The sequence below is a fragment of the Thunnus albacares genome, chromosome 13 (genome assembly GCF_914725855.1).
Source record: "Thunnus albacares chromosome 13, fThuAlb1.1, whole genome shotgun sequence".
Taxonomy (NCBI): domain Eukaryota; kingdom Metazoa; phylum Chordata; class Actinopteri; order Scombriformes; family Scombridae; genus Thunnus; species Thunnus albacares.
In genome coordinates, this window is record NC_058118.1 from 2,946,845 (window position 1) to 2,960,499 (window position 13,655).

At 41.1% G+C, this 13,655-nt stretch overlaps 1 protein-coding gene across 1 annotated transcript in view; it reads right to left on the minus strand.

The window, feature by feature from the left end:
- Positions 1 to 1,671: 1,671 nt before the first annotated feature.
- Positions 1,672 to 13,655, minus strand: part of pknox2 (pbx/knotted 1 homeobox 2) — a 119,613-nt gene continuing 107,629 nt past the window's right edge. The window contains exons 15-18 of the mRNA XM_044371125.1: positions 7,400 to 7,592; positions 4,025 to 4,167; positions 3,407 to 3,621; positions 1,672 to 2,861 (exon numbers count right to left, since the gene is read on the minus strand). Of these exons, the coding sequence (XP_044227060.1) occupies positions 2,018 to 2,861; positions 3,407 to 3,621; positions 4,025 to 4,167; positions 7,400 to 7,592 (1,395 nt within the window). The 3' untranslated portion in view covers positions 1,672 to 2,017. The remainder of the gene's footprint in view (positions 2,862 to 3,406; positions 3,622 to 4,024; positions 4,168 to 7,399; positions 7,593 to 13,655) is intronic.

Genomic DNA, 13,655 nt, shown 5'->3' on the forward strand with positions numbered 1-13,655 from the left:
ACACATAACCATTCTTTGTAATTTGTTCTTCCAAGGGGGGTGCTTGTTCATTATAAGTCTCAGATCTGCAATGTATTCCTCCTGTGCACCAGTGGCCCCTATTACCCATCAAGCAACTTGCCTGCCTTTGTGTCTTCGAGTACATCAAAATAATTGCAGGGTTTGCTCTGTGGATAATTCAGTGTTGCTGCACAGTAGTTATTTTGGGCTCATTCAGTAGAACACACAAACATGGTAACACAAGCGGAACAGTTTGCTATATATTTTTTGCCAGGGAGGCTGTGAGTATCTAATTTGTGCCCAGCTAGGCCTCCCTTCAGATGGCTTTTGGTCGGTGTGGAGCACACAGTTGGTGGTAGATGCCACATGTTTACTGCCTATTGCTTGTTTGCTGTATGATCTGGTTCTTTCACAGTTGAATATGCATTTAAAGCACTTTGACCGACCAGAAACACAAAGTTGTGTCGAAATGTTGAAATTTATAGAACTGCTTTTTCCACAGCCTCCATGCCTCCTCACTCAAAATGTTCACCTGTGAATATAAACTTTTACAGATAAAGTACATATTTGTGAAAATAATGCCAGTGACAACTGATACAATAATAAAAACAGTTAAGAATAAAGTAAATTACCAACTAAGAAAATTCCAAGCTTTTTAAAGTCATAACTATGCCTATGACCTAAATGAAAATATTTTGTCAGCGTCAACGATTTGTAGACAAGTACCTATAATTGTGCACACATACAGCAAAGTGCACAAGTCATCCCATCTCTGAAATTACATGTACTAAAAATAAAAGCTCTAAAAAAACAAGTGACTCTCTGCTGTCCTTAAACAGACAGTTGAATTAGAATTTCTGATGTATTACTTCAGAAGATTGTTTGTCAAGAATTCTACTTTATATAATGTAAACTTCTGGGATTTACAGAATCGATGGAACATTGAAGACACTGATGAGGGGAACACATGTAATTACACAAACTTCATTTATTTAGAATTACATAGAATACACTTTTCCATAACAGAAAGATAAAAACATATTTTATCTGCTGATAAAGTAAATAACAATAGAAGGAGGCAAAAAAGAAAGCAAGTACAACAATTACAATATTCACTAAGCTTACCTTCATCTAAATTACTGACACTGGTGTCCATAGTTGCCACTAACAGTGTTTTTCTCTTTCTTCATTTACACACTTTCATATTTTCAGAACTCATATTTCTAACAAATGCACAAGTCACGATGAAATTTTGTTCATACTTCATTGAAAGAGCCACTTTGACTTGCATGCTTTCCTGTGACTACTTGCCATCACCGACTTCTTCAAAAAGACATGGAACAGAGCTAAGAGACAGACAGAAAGTCTGTGGCAACTACTGATGCATGGAGGCTGAAAACTGAACATCACATCCATTGACATTTCCAGCCAGAACAATTTACCCTGTAATTCTAAAAGAGGCTTTTTTTGTCTTCAGACAGCAGAAACCCTTGATTGGTGTCCACAGTCTTTGTGGGTACAATACTCTTTAAAATCTATTCTAGAGAGTCCACCCCCACCCCCACCCCCCATTGTTATCACATTGATTCAGTCCATAGGAGGCCTAGTAATGACTAAATGGTGCAGTCTCCTTCAACTCATGGTACCCCTGGTGGTTTGGCTCTGTGAAGAGACAGAGAGGGCAGTTAGGGCTGGGAAGTACCACAGATCCATCTCTTCTACATTTAGCCAAAGCTTTTAAAAGACTCTTTTAGAAATATAGGCAGTTCAGTTTGGTTTTATACAGAAATACAACACAAAACAGTTATGAACAATACAGAGAAACAATTTTACTTAACAATGTAATTTGGATTCACTGCCTGTGGCTGCAAAGGTTTCTCTATAAACTGCTACCTTGAGTCCACTTGGATGTGACCTTATTCTGTATTCACTGTCTGTTCAGTGACAACTACTCATGCTTCCTTATATTTAGAGTGCTTGCTATTCATTTTCAGAGCCTGTATCTGTAGTCTGGAGGTCACTTAATAATTTTCTGTACATCCCAAATGATGAAGACAAAAATAGCCACTAGCAGAATACGTTTGAGTGTGTAGATAAGTGTTACAGTACCGAGACTCATATTCTCCTCCACCAAAGGCCTCTGCTCGCTGCAGTTTACTACTCTTCCCTGTGCTGCTCCCAGAATAGTCATGATATCCACCAGGTTGAGCTTCCCTTCCTCCTTGGCTTCCTCCACCTCTTCTGCCAGCTCCATAGCAGCCTCTTCACGTTCTTCCATCTCTTCTTGGCTCAGCATTGCGTTTAAGCCCTGCCCTGGGGTGGTGTTGCCAACCTGCGGCGGCGCCAGTGAGCACAATGCCCTCACCTTCCCGTAGGACTTCAGGTGCGCCACATTGGCACGCAGGAAGAGCAGTAGCACATTGAGGTCATTCAGAGGGCATCCTAGACGACGGCGGTTGATGAGATCCAGGGCTGGAAGAAGCTCATAGACAGAGATGAAGGTGGTGTCCCAAACAAAGAGCCGTATCAGGCTGAAGAGGACGATGGGTGCCAGCAGGACATAGATGGCCCCGTTGGCAACACTTATCACCTGAAAGACCAACTGGCCAATCATTTTACACTGAACCAGTTCAGGAACCCAGTTCTGATCACGCAGCATGCCTGTGCGGACAAAACAGCTGAACTCGTCCTGCAGGAAGGCAGAGAGATGGAAGTAGGCGAGGTAGAGACAGGCAGCTGTCATGAAGGTCAGGAGGAGGAAGCCACGCAAGAAAAGCATGCTAACAAGGAAGTAGGAGTTTTGTTTGCACTGCATGTATCTCTCCAGTAGAGGGTACTCAAAGTATCGCTTCTTCTTGGCCCTGCAATTGGACAAGGAGAAGAAACTCAGAACATGCTCCTCCCACTTCATGTTCATACAGCTACACACATTCCCAGCTGGGAGCCTCCCAACGCAACCACTATACTTTTACTTCTGGCTATAGGAGCTGCTCACCACAACACCCACAACAGGCCTCCACTGAGAGTGTTGGAGGTTAAGGCCTTGCTCAAGGGCATGTCAGTGGTAGTTGCTGAGGGAGAGGGAAACATTACTCTTCATATTCCCAGACCACATTTCCTAGTTTATCAAGAGATTCTAACTGACAGCAACAGACGATCAGCAAGCTTTGGGCAATATTTCTCACTGGCAGATCATCTTTATTTGTCACTGTATTGACCCAATTTCTTTACGGGAATCATTCATTTACATTTAATAAGGCTCATTCGCTGTGGTTTGGGGGCAAATCAGCACTTATAAGATCAGGTTAGTTAAAACATAAACATAAATATGGAAAACACTTTTTAGATTCACTTATAAAGAACAATGAATATTCATGTTACAAGCCAACAGTCACCGGTCTCTTACCTCTGCAGCTCAGCCTGAAATGTGAGTGGGTTCTTAGTGATCTGGCGCATATCCAGAATGTTCTGGGCCATTCGGATTGAGCGGTTGTACGACTGGTCTAGTTCGTCAATTATGAAGAGCAGGTCTGAGCTTAGTGTGGGCATGACGAGCTGGCGCCAGATCAGAGCCGGCAGGTACATCAGCACCGCCATAGCCAGAAGCGAGTAAGGGAACATCTGGATGGACAATGAGAAAAAAAGAGTGACAGGGAGAAGATGTAGATAGAGGGAAAGAAAAAAGAAAGTGGCAGGGAAGAATTGGGAGAAGCAGGTGAGTCATAAAAATGGCCTCACAACCCAGTATTACATATGAACATCCACCATCTCTGATTTAGGATTATTTTTTACCTGTTTGTGACTGGGCTTTAAATGTTAAGCGCACTGGGTCCAAATAGTTTGCAAATGGTTTTGGCAGAAAAACAGATACTCTGGTTCCTATTAAACACCGACACTAAAACTTAAAACTGTAGTTTTGCAAGTTACAGTGAGGAGAAAAAGGTTTCAGCATTTATCTGCCAGCAGTCAGCCACTAAGTGGGAATAACAAGTCAACTAGGCTTGATCTGAATCTCTCAACTTACTTTGTGTACCCAGAGAGAGCGCTCCTCAAAGTTCCCATCGTTGTCAAACTCATGATGCATGAGAGAGTCCCAGCAGTATGTGTCTACATAGCTGGCCTGCTTGATGGTGAAATTGCTGGGAGGGAAACAGCTGATCTGAGGCCCTGCAGAATAAACAAATGTTGATCTGTAACATTATCTGCTAATATGGGGAATTGGTTTCTGCAGCCTCCTTTGATCCTGCTTTATCAATTTACCTCTAAGCAACACCCAGGCACTTGATATCACACACACACACACACACACACACACACACACACACACACACACGGTGTTCAGTGCTGGAGGTACACCACCAGATACATACATCTGAGCTTCCATGTGCCCTTTTCCTTTCAGTGCTACAAAATTTCACTGGAGAAATCATATGTTTCCAAAGGGCAACCTGGCATTTAAAAACCATGAGTGACTCCTTTCCAAAATTGGACTCCTCCACCTTATATTTAGTTCACCTTGATATAACCACATATAGTCCAACCACTTGAAACCGTGCTTTGCACCCATCTGTCATTTCCCAAGGGTGCTCCACCCTTAAACAGAGAGCTTGGGAGGGAACACACCAAGGGTGTGCCCCACCTACTTCAGACCTTACAAGAAAAACATGGGGCTTCTATTTTTACAAGCAGCGTCCACATCTGCCCAGCTGTCTATAAGTAGGAACATTTTGCCACTAATTTACTGTCAGGATGGGATTCCTGCTGCCAGTCATTCATTATAGGCAACCGTTACATGGTTCAATCATACTATAGGTGTGTATGTATGTGTGTGTAATTAATAGGACACATTTTAACATATTGTTAGTGACACCGCAGATGTAAACATGGTAGCTGAGGTTATGATGGAGTATATTAATGAATAGATATTAATATTATAGATATTTAAAGAAAGATAGAAAGAGGTTAAAGCATGTTTTTAGACTGCTACTGAACTCCAACTTAACATTCATTGTCTATGTTGGGTAGCGTCTGATATAGTTAACAATGTTAATTTAAAGGATTCCCTCCAGACATGTCAAAACATATAAAAAATACTCTGCTTTGACTAATAATTTGTGTCTAACATGGTTTTACCACAAAAAAATTCAATTACCTTTAAGTTCAAGTGGACAACATAATGTCTCTTTCATTACTGGAAAGTCAGTTTTCAGTGTATGTGCACTGGAGACTTTAAGTTTCCACATCACACTTGTGTAAGTTGTATACTGGACCACAATTGGCTACAAACTAGTGATGTCACAAATCATGCTCACAGGTGCACATGTTAAACTCAGATTTAAGATGAGCACAGAGAAACTTCCCTTCAGCAGGAAAGAGAGCTATATATATTATTATTCATATATTAAAAGATATATGAAAATATTTTGTAAACATTACATGCTACATTTATAGTAGATTTTGCTCCAATTTTTGTGATTTTAATGATATATTGAAATCATAAATGAAAGTGGATTTTATTGGAGGCTGTTGTGGTGAAACTAATGTATAAGTATTTGGTATACAAAGTGGGCAAGCATTGTCAACCATTATTGGCACTCACATAATGCAGAAGTGTTAAATATATGATTTCTGAAACAGTTTTGTAAGAATCTGCCATTTTTTCTGTCCCCAGAGTTGTCACTTAACAAAATCCTTAAGACGTCATGGCGAAGCAATGACTATAATTTGCTCAAATAAAATGGTGCAAAAATGTAGATTAGCAAATGAGCCAAGAGAAAGTAATGTTATTGAGGGTATGGTGAGTGCTAGAGTTCCAATACTACCTGACACCACTGTATGTCTTCATGCAGCTTACTGTGATAATCTATTTTTCCAGTTTGCTTGGAGTGCATGTGTGGGCGCATGCGTTGACAAGTCACCCCAAATAAAGAACGACAGCACACGCCTTCTCATGGAATCTGGTAAAATTTTCTCCCCCTCAACTCCCCACCCCTGTGAGCCATTTGGCAAAGAGAGGGAGCCTAAATTTCTGCCACTGCTCCTATCTCCTACTCCCACTCCCCAATTAACACTGGCAGATCAGCCCCATATTTGTGCTTTGTACAAGAATTCTTGGCTGAGAGTCCAGGTGCGAGTAAACCAAACTCCAGACAGCAGCGCAATCAAGCCCTGTTGTGAAACTGACAACTTGGCAGATAGGCAGCCAAGATCCATCAGTTGAGCCGCGTGCCCCGACACCACATCATGTTCTACGCCCCCCCTCCCTTCCCCCCCTCTGGTTAATCAACATATCCTCTCATTTGACTCAAATGGAGGGGAGCTGCCACAGAAGAACTTGCCTTGTAATTACAGCGTGCCAGCGTTAGTGAACGCTGCTCTCAATCATCCCCCATGGCAATTAGCATCAGGAGCATCAGGCTGATTGCAGACCAGCTCTGGAGAGACAACGTTTAGTTCAAAGTCAAGGGAGTCAGTCTCCTCAGCAACAGACTTGTGCTGTACACTTGCCACGTATACTCTGGATTGTCAGCTGTGCTTTTGTCAGTTCTTTGAATGGACAGACAAGCTGTGGGCTTATTTCATGTGAATAACCATCAGATTTCACTCAAAACATGTTCTTCTCTCTGATCCAAAACTGTTCAGACAATAAAAAGACACAGCAGACCAGTCGATCCACTGCTGAATAGACATGGAAGCCTATTGTGAGTTTGTGTTGTCATATCATTACTGCTACTGGTAGGTATCTATTGTATTGAGGAGGTCTTACTGGAGTCAGCAGTTAATGTATTTTTAAATGTCCTTTTATGATAGGCCTTGTCTAAGTGTTTTTGCCCTCTTGCTTCATAGCACTCCAATTTTTTTAAAGAAAGTACTGTGTAATTATAGCTCTCATTGTTATTGCTCTTAATATTTAGTTTCCTCAAGTAGGAAATGTGAGAGATGAGGAGATGTATCTGAGCGCAAAGAGATATGCTCATTTGTCATGGATTAAGATTTATAACACATTTGGGTGAAGGACTGAGCTTCAGCACATGAACATTTTTTGTCTAGACCTTTGTATCAACTTTGAATTAACTACAATGGGCCACAGGAATAATAAGTATGTTTATATTATGTATAATATATGTATAATATCCCTCCTTATCACAAGTTCAACTAAATACAGTTTAGCAAGTAAATTATAAGCCATTCAAGGACAAACTGTACATGATTACTTTACAGAGGACACTGCGTAACAGTGAAGTTTAAACACAGAAAAACCGCAAAGCCAAAATACGACCATGGAATAAAAAATGAGCACTCATGAATATAGGCTATAATTAGGAGCAAAAGCAAATGGAATACAAAACAAATGTCCTAACACGGTTTAAAAAAAGGACAGAGGCAGAGAGTTGCTCACCCAAGGAGACCTCGCGGGCGAAGGCCATGCAGACCAGTACCAGTGGAAGGCCGACAGACACAAACTTGATGACCTTGTCCAGAGGAAGCTCCAGCTCCAGGTGGTTGATCCGGTTTAACCCGGAGCCGTCCTGCAGCAGGGCATCAGATAGCATGGCCTTGGCCGCCGCCTGGGCGATGGACATTTTGAACACCTACCCAATGATAAGAAAAAAGGTCTTTTTTGAAAAAGTCAAGTAGAAAAGGGAGATATCATGTGCTCTCTGTGCTGTAAGTAAAAATCAGAGTCATGACCTTGTCGCACATCACTGCTTGCTTTTCACTATCTTATCTTGCTTGTCATTTGTTACTATATGTCATATAATAAAGCAGAAATGCCTATAAATCTACAATGATAAAAGAAAATCTCTAGAGTGGTGTGTTGCTCTCCCAATTAGGTGTAAATTCAATCAGAAATGCAATTAACATTATTTCCAGGAAATGTCCTCTTTCTACAACACATCACATTTTATCTGAGACAGCATACGGTGAGAGCTATTGCCATCTTACCTGAAGTCTTCCAGCTTTCTCTGGTAATACTATTAGAAAATATGTTTGCAGAGCCAAAGAGTTTCTCTAAAGGCCTGCACGGTGCTGGGAAGCTCCTTATGTATTCAGGGAGGGCCTCTGTAAATGAGAGGTTGGATTTGGGCTGGACCAGGCCGAGCTGGGTCTGGCTCTAATTACAGAGGGGACATCTGGGAGCATGTAGGCGCCCAGATGGCACTGACTTCAGCAGACCTCCAGTACTGAACACTAGGCCATGTAGTTATGTGTGTGTGTGAGTGTGTATATGTGTGTTTCTCTGCTCTGTCCATGCTGTGAAGCACGATGGCTCTGGCCCACTTCAAACAAGTGAACCATTGCTTTCAGTGGCTTTTTCAGCCTCTGTCATTCTGAGACTATTTTTACTGCTCTTCAACCTCAGAGCTACTGCTGTATACTGTACCATACAACAGCAATGTTCTTCTTTCTGACCTTGCAGTACATGTCTTACAGAGAGAGAGAAACTAACAATGTGTGAAAATCCTTTTTGTTTGAGTGGATCTGAGATACAGAGGAGAACATTGTAGTCTATAAGAGTCTCTGAAAACATCAAGAGGAACACAGATGAAATAACAACAACAAAAATTGTCTTATGACATTTTTCTGACAAGTGACCTCAAGTGGTCATATCCAGAATTGATGACCTGAACCACATAGTTTTAGATGCCTACACAAAAAAGACCTTAAACCAGAATTAACTGATTTGTATTTACGGCTGTAAACACAACACTGAAACAATTTCTCAGTTGAAGATGATATGGCTAACATGTTAGCATAGCAAACAGTTGCTATCTACACCTCCAGCAGATACAAAGCAGTACTAGCATTTAATAACAGTCATGTTTGTGTTCACCTGGTGAATGTAAGTCTAATATTCACTCTTTTAGCTCTGTTTTTGCTCTCTACCAACTCCTGAGGGAAATATGTCTCTTTAGCTTCTAAATGCTCCACAGAGTATTTTAGCATCTTTCAGCTCATTGTTTTAGTTTTCTGGCTCACAACTGTCCTGTTTTGGTTCACTCTAACAGCTCTCATCAGTATAATTTCCAGCCACAGCAGGCAGCTGCTTTCAACAAAACCCACTGTACATATACGATATACAGAGTAGTATTAGTTGACGAAAGATCTGTGCAAAATTCTGTATACAGACAGTCGGTAAATGTCTGTGAATGTGCAGTAAGGTGTGTGTATGTGCATCTGCGTGTGTGTGTGTGTGTGTGTGTGTGTGTGGAGGAGGGGAGCAGAGTGAAGCTTCCTGTGTGTTGAGGTGGGTTAGGGTGGGGGCAGGGGCAGTGGTTTGGATCTGTTGATCAGTGCGATGGCCGCAGGATAAAAGTCCCTCAGCCTAGAGGTCCTCCATATTTCACACTTCTGTTGGTCCTGCCAGAGGGCATAAGTGTAAAAACCCTGTGTTGGGGGTTAGCGGATTCTTTGATGATGCTGCAGGCTCTTCTATGGGCTCACTGGTGGTAGATGTCCTGCAGAGCTGGTGGGGGCACCCTGACAATCTTCTCAGCAGTCTTTACCATTCTCTGCAGGCCTTTGTGGTGCATGGCGGTGCTGTTCCCATACCACAGTGATGCGGCTGATCAAGACACAACTGTAGAAGTTGCTGAGAAACCTCTGACATGTCAAATTTCCTCAGTCTCCTTAGAAAGTACAGCCACTGTTGTGCTTTCTTGACCAGCTGGGTGATGTTACATGTCCAGGTGAGGTCATTACTGATGTGGATGCCCAGGAATTTAAAGCTGCTCATGGATTGTCAGCAGTTGATGAGGTCTTCTCTCCTTCCTCATGACCACTATCATCTCCATGAGAGAGGTTGTTGTTGTCACACCATGTCACTAGACTTGCCATCTTTCTCCTGTATGCTGTTTCGTCATCCCCAGTGATCAGACCGACTGTGGTGTCAGGAAATTTCAGAATTGTCCTTGTGTGAGGCGACGCAGTTGTAGGTAAATAGTATATAGAGCATGGGCTGAAAACACATCCTTGTGGGGTGCCAGTGTTCATCATCACATTGGTTGAAGTTAGATTTCCAATTCTGACAGATTGTGGTCTGAGGAAATCTAACAGCCAGTCATAGAGTGTGTGGTTCAGGCCAAGGTTGTACAGTTTGTTTGTGAGTTTGTGGGGGAGGACTGTATTAAAGGCTGAGCTTTAATCGATGAAGAGCATTCTGTTGTAAGGATCTATGTTTTACAGGTGGGAGAGGGCTATGTGCAGAGCTGCAGAGATAGTGTCTTCAGTGGATTAATGATTTAATCATAGTTGCAGATCAGAAGGTGCTTGTATCATTTTTATGACAAGGTTGAAAGGAAATGACTAATTTCTTTTAGGTCTTTTAGGTACATATGAGGACTTGTTGGATCACACTTGGGTACATGACACTGTTTCTCTATGTAGGCCAATCAGATTAAACACAGCCCTGCATTAAAAGACATGCATGGGGGTGTTGGTATGAGGATGCTGCTTTTGGAAAATGACTGAATCAGTCGTTTCAGCAAGTGCTCCAAAATAACATTACGTTTTTTTGGCTGGACTGGCCACGGACCAGCCTATAACCGCAGTTGTCTATGAGAGAGTGGGTGAGAGAGTGAGTGAGTCAGTCAGTCATCCAGTCAGTCAGTCAGTTAGTTACACCACTGGTCAACCAGCTGAGTGTTAGAGTTTCACCATTGGCCTTGCTCGTTCAAAATGAATTGGCACATTTAAAGCAAATAACCATAACTCTGACAAAACATTCAATGCAGAAAAACAAGAGACATCCACAGATAGAGACAGTCAGATCAGAAACACATCTGTATCATTTTGTAGTGCATGGACCAGCAATTTATTTTATTGTTAAAGTTGGAGGATTTGTTGGAGAATACATGTTTCATTGTATTCTGTAAAAGAAAAAAAAATCTTTTGTCAAGACTGTCACAAGGTAAACAGAATAAATACTGCTTTCATGTGACAAAGTTATCAAGAATGTGTCAAATGAATGAGGTGGCTGTGTTTTCTATCGGCCCTGTGATGGACTGGTAACCTTCCCAGGGGGTATAACAAACACACAGTCACAGAAAAAAAACCTAAACCACCATTTATATCATATTTAAACATATTCATATTAAAATAATGATTGTAGCTGACCACTGTTGCATTATAAAGAATTGTAAGAACTGAACCTTGAAGTGCTTAAAGTGAACCACAGTACACCAGCAACAACCTGCCTGTGTATTAATAAAAAAATACACTAGTGAATGATTTATGACCAGTTCTCCTGCTGTAGCTAATCCAGTGACGGACTGGCCATTTGGAAATTTGGCAAATGCCAGAAGGACCGCTCAACTATGGGCTGCTTGGGCTGCTCAGAATGGGTCGTTGCATTGATAAAAAAAATAATAATAATTTTGTCTTTGAGGATTTTGATTCAAAAAGTTATTTTATGCATTCAGCCCAAAATATCTGAGATTGGCCCAATTGCACCTTTTAATAAACACATTCTCCCATCATCCCCTCAATGTAGGTAGTGAAAAGGGGGATGGTGCTGAGGCGATGCACCAAATAGTTGGTGCTGAAGCTGGAGGCGGTGGCCAGCCAATGTCAGTTGCTATATGTCAATGGGCACTTCAGCTAGGTTTGAAATAACTCGTCTAGTAACTCGGAGACAACTGGGATTCACAAATAACCCACTGTCACTAGTGAATGGGGCCATTTTCAGTCAACAGTAGTGCTCAAGGAGTTATTTCAAACCCAGCTGAAGTCTCTGTTGACAGGTAGAGTTGGTGCTGTTTGGCTGGTAGCTCTCAGGCAGAGGAAGAGCATTTGCTGAGCAGCACTTCACCAAAATGCATGGAATTAGAGGCTTTTGCTCCAAGAGTGACAGTGAAAATGAAGCCAACAGCAGACTCTTCAGCAGAGAAATGATAACACCAAACTCCGATGGAAAAAAACAACAATTCAACATAACAATGACTGGTGATGGATCGCTTATTAACTAGTCATATAAGTCCACATTTACCTACAAAATATGTGCTGAATTAAACAGTGGTTCCTGAGGTTACTTTAAAATATCATCCACATTGCTTTGTCCTATAAACAAGGCCTATTTTAAATTGTGCATTTTTTATACACATTTCACTTTCAGTGTTTCAGAGCATTGCTGTTGACTGTTCGGGAGGAAGTGTCAAAAGTGGGACAAAAGTATTTGTACTTGTAGGTTTAATTCATAGCTGTAAACTCGGGATTCACACATACAACGAGTTCTGTGTGAACTTTTTTCATGCACAAACCGATAGACGTGTAACTACAAACCTGATGTGTAAGTGCAAACCATTGTGCAAATCTTCTTTATGCACTCACACATTGGAAATTATGTGTGCAAAACTTTTTCATTTGTTCACAAAATGTCATGCACAGTTACAGATCTCCTTATGGATTCAAAAATCAAATCTATTTGTTCGTGTATTTTTTACACATTCACACATTTGAATATATTTATACAAAATGTTTTGACACATTCAGATAAGGTGATACACAGCTTCAATACTTATGACTCTAATTTTATTCCATAGGAAAGTGGATTAAAAGAGCCGGAGGCAACTGAAGCAGGAGGGGTGAGTGTAGTAGCAGGTGCAAGTGTGGCTTCAGAGGATGCTCAATACGATTTTTTCAGGTGCCCAAATTCCAACATACTCAAACTTGCCAACACTCCTGATTTTCACGGGAGTCTCCCTATTTTTAAACCTTTCTCCCACTGTGCTCTTGATTGGTAATTACTCCCGTTAATCTCCCGATTTCATAGTTTTTCCTTTTCGTTATCACAACCTGTTTCTGGCACTGTACAGCGTGTATGTGCAGCTGCTCTCTGTGCAGGCAGTTCTTCATCCTGTCCTCTGTTTTCTGCTGCTGATGTGATTCTCTGCCTGAAGGTACCGCTGATAGAGAGAGGTGGTACTGTTTTTTGTACACGGCCCAAGACAGGAAGGCTCTGCAGCGGGTGATTAAAACCACCCAGAACATCATTGGTACCCATCTACCAAGCATCAGTGATATTGGTTAGGTGAGGATACTAAAACAAAATACCCACCCCAGCCACAGCATGTTCACCCTGCTGCTGTCTGGCAAAAGATACAGAAGTATCTGCTGTTGTACCACCAGACTACAGAGCGGCTTCTTTCCTCAGGCTGTGAGACTCCGCAATTCATCCTCCGCACTCCAATATAAACATATTGTTTTATTTTCTGGCTTATTATTTATTAATCCATTTATATAATTTCCATTTTTGTGAGTAGCATAAAGGGACTACAAACTACATTTCATGATACAACTTGTGTTGTAAAATGATAATAATAAATAAATCTTGAATCTTATTATATCACTGCCCCATCATTAGAGCGTGAGTAGATCTGACTATAATTACATTTTTGTATTCCATTAAATTAATGTGTTGCTTAGATGTATTCTTATGTATGACAATTTTAGCCTTATTCTTTGAGCTGCGACCCCAGCAGTGTCAAATAGACAAATAAATAAATTAATTAAATTAAATTAAAAAAAACAAAAAAACAATTCAAAGCAGTAAGTAGGCTTACTTTCATATGTTATGAAGTACAACAAGGCTTTAGTTCTTCAATCTGTCTCTTTTCATATTCTGATGAAGCTACTGTAATGTACACTTTGGCTGT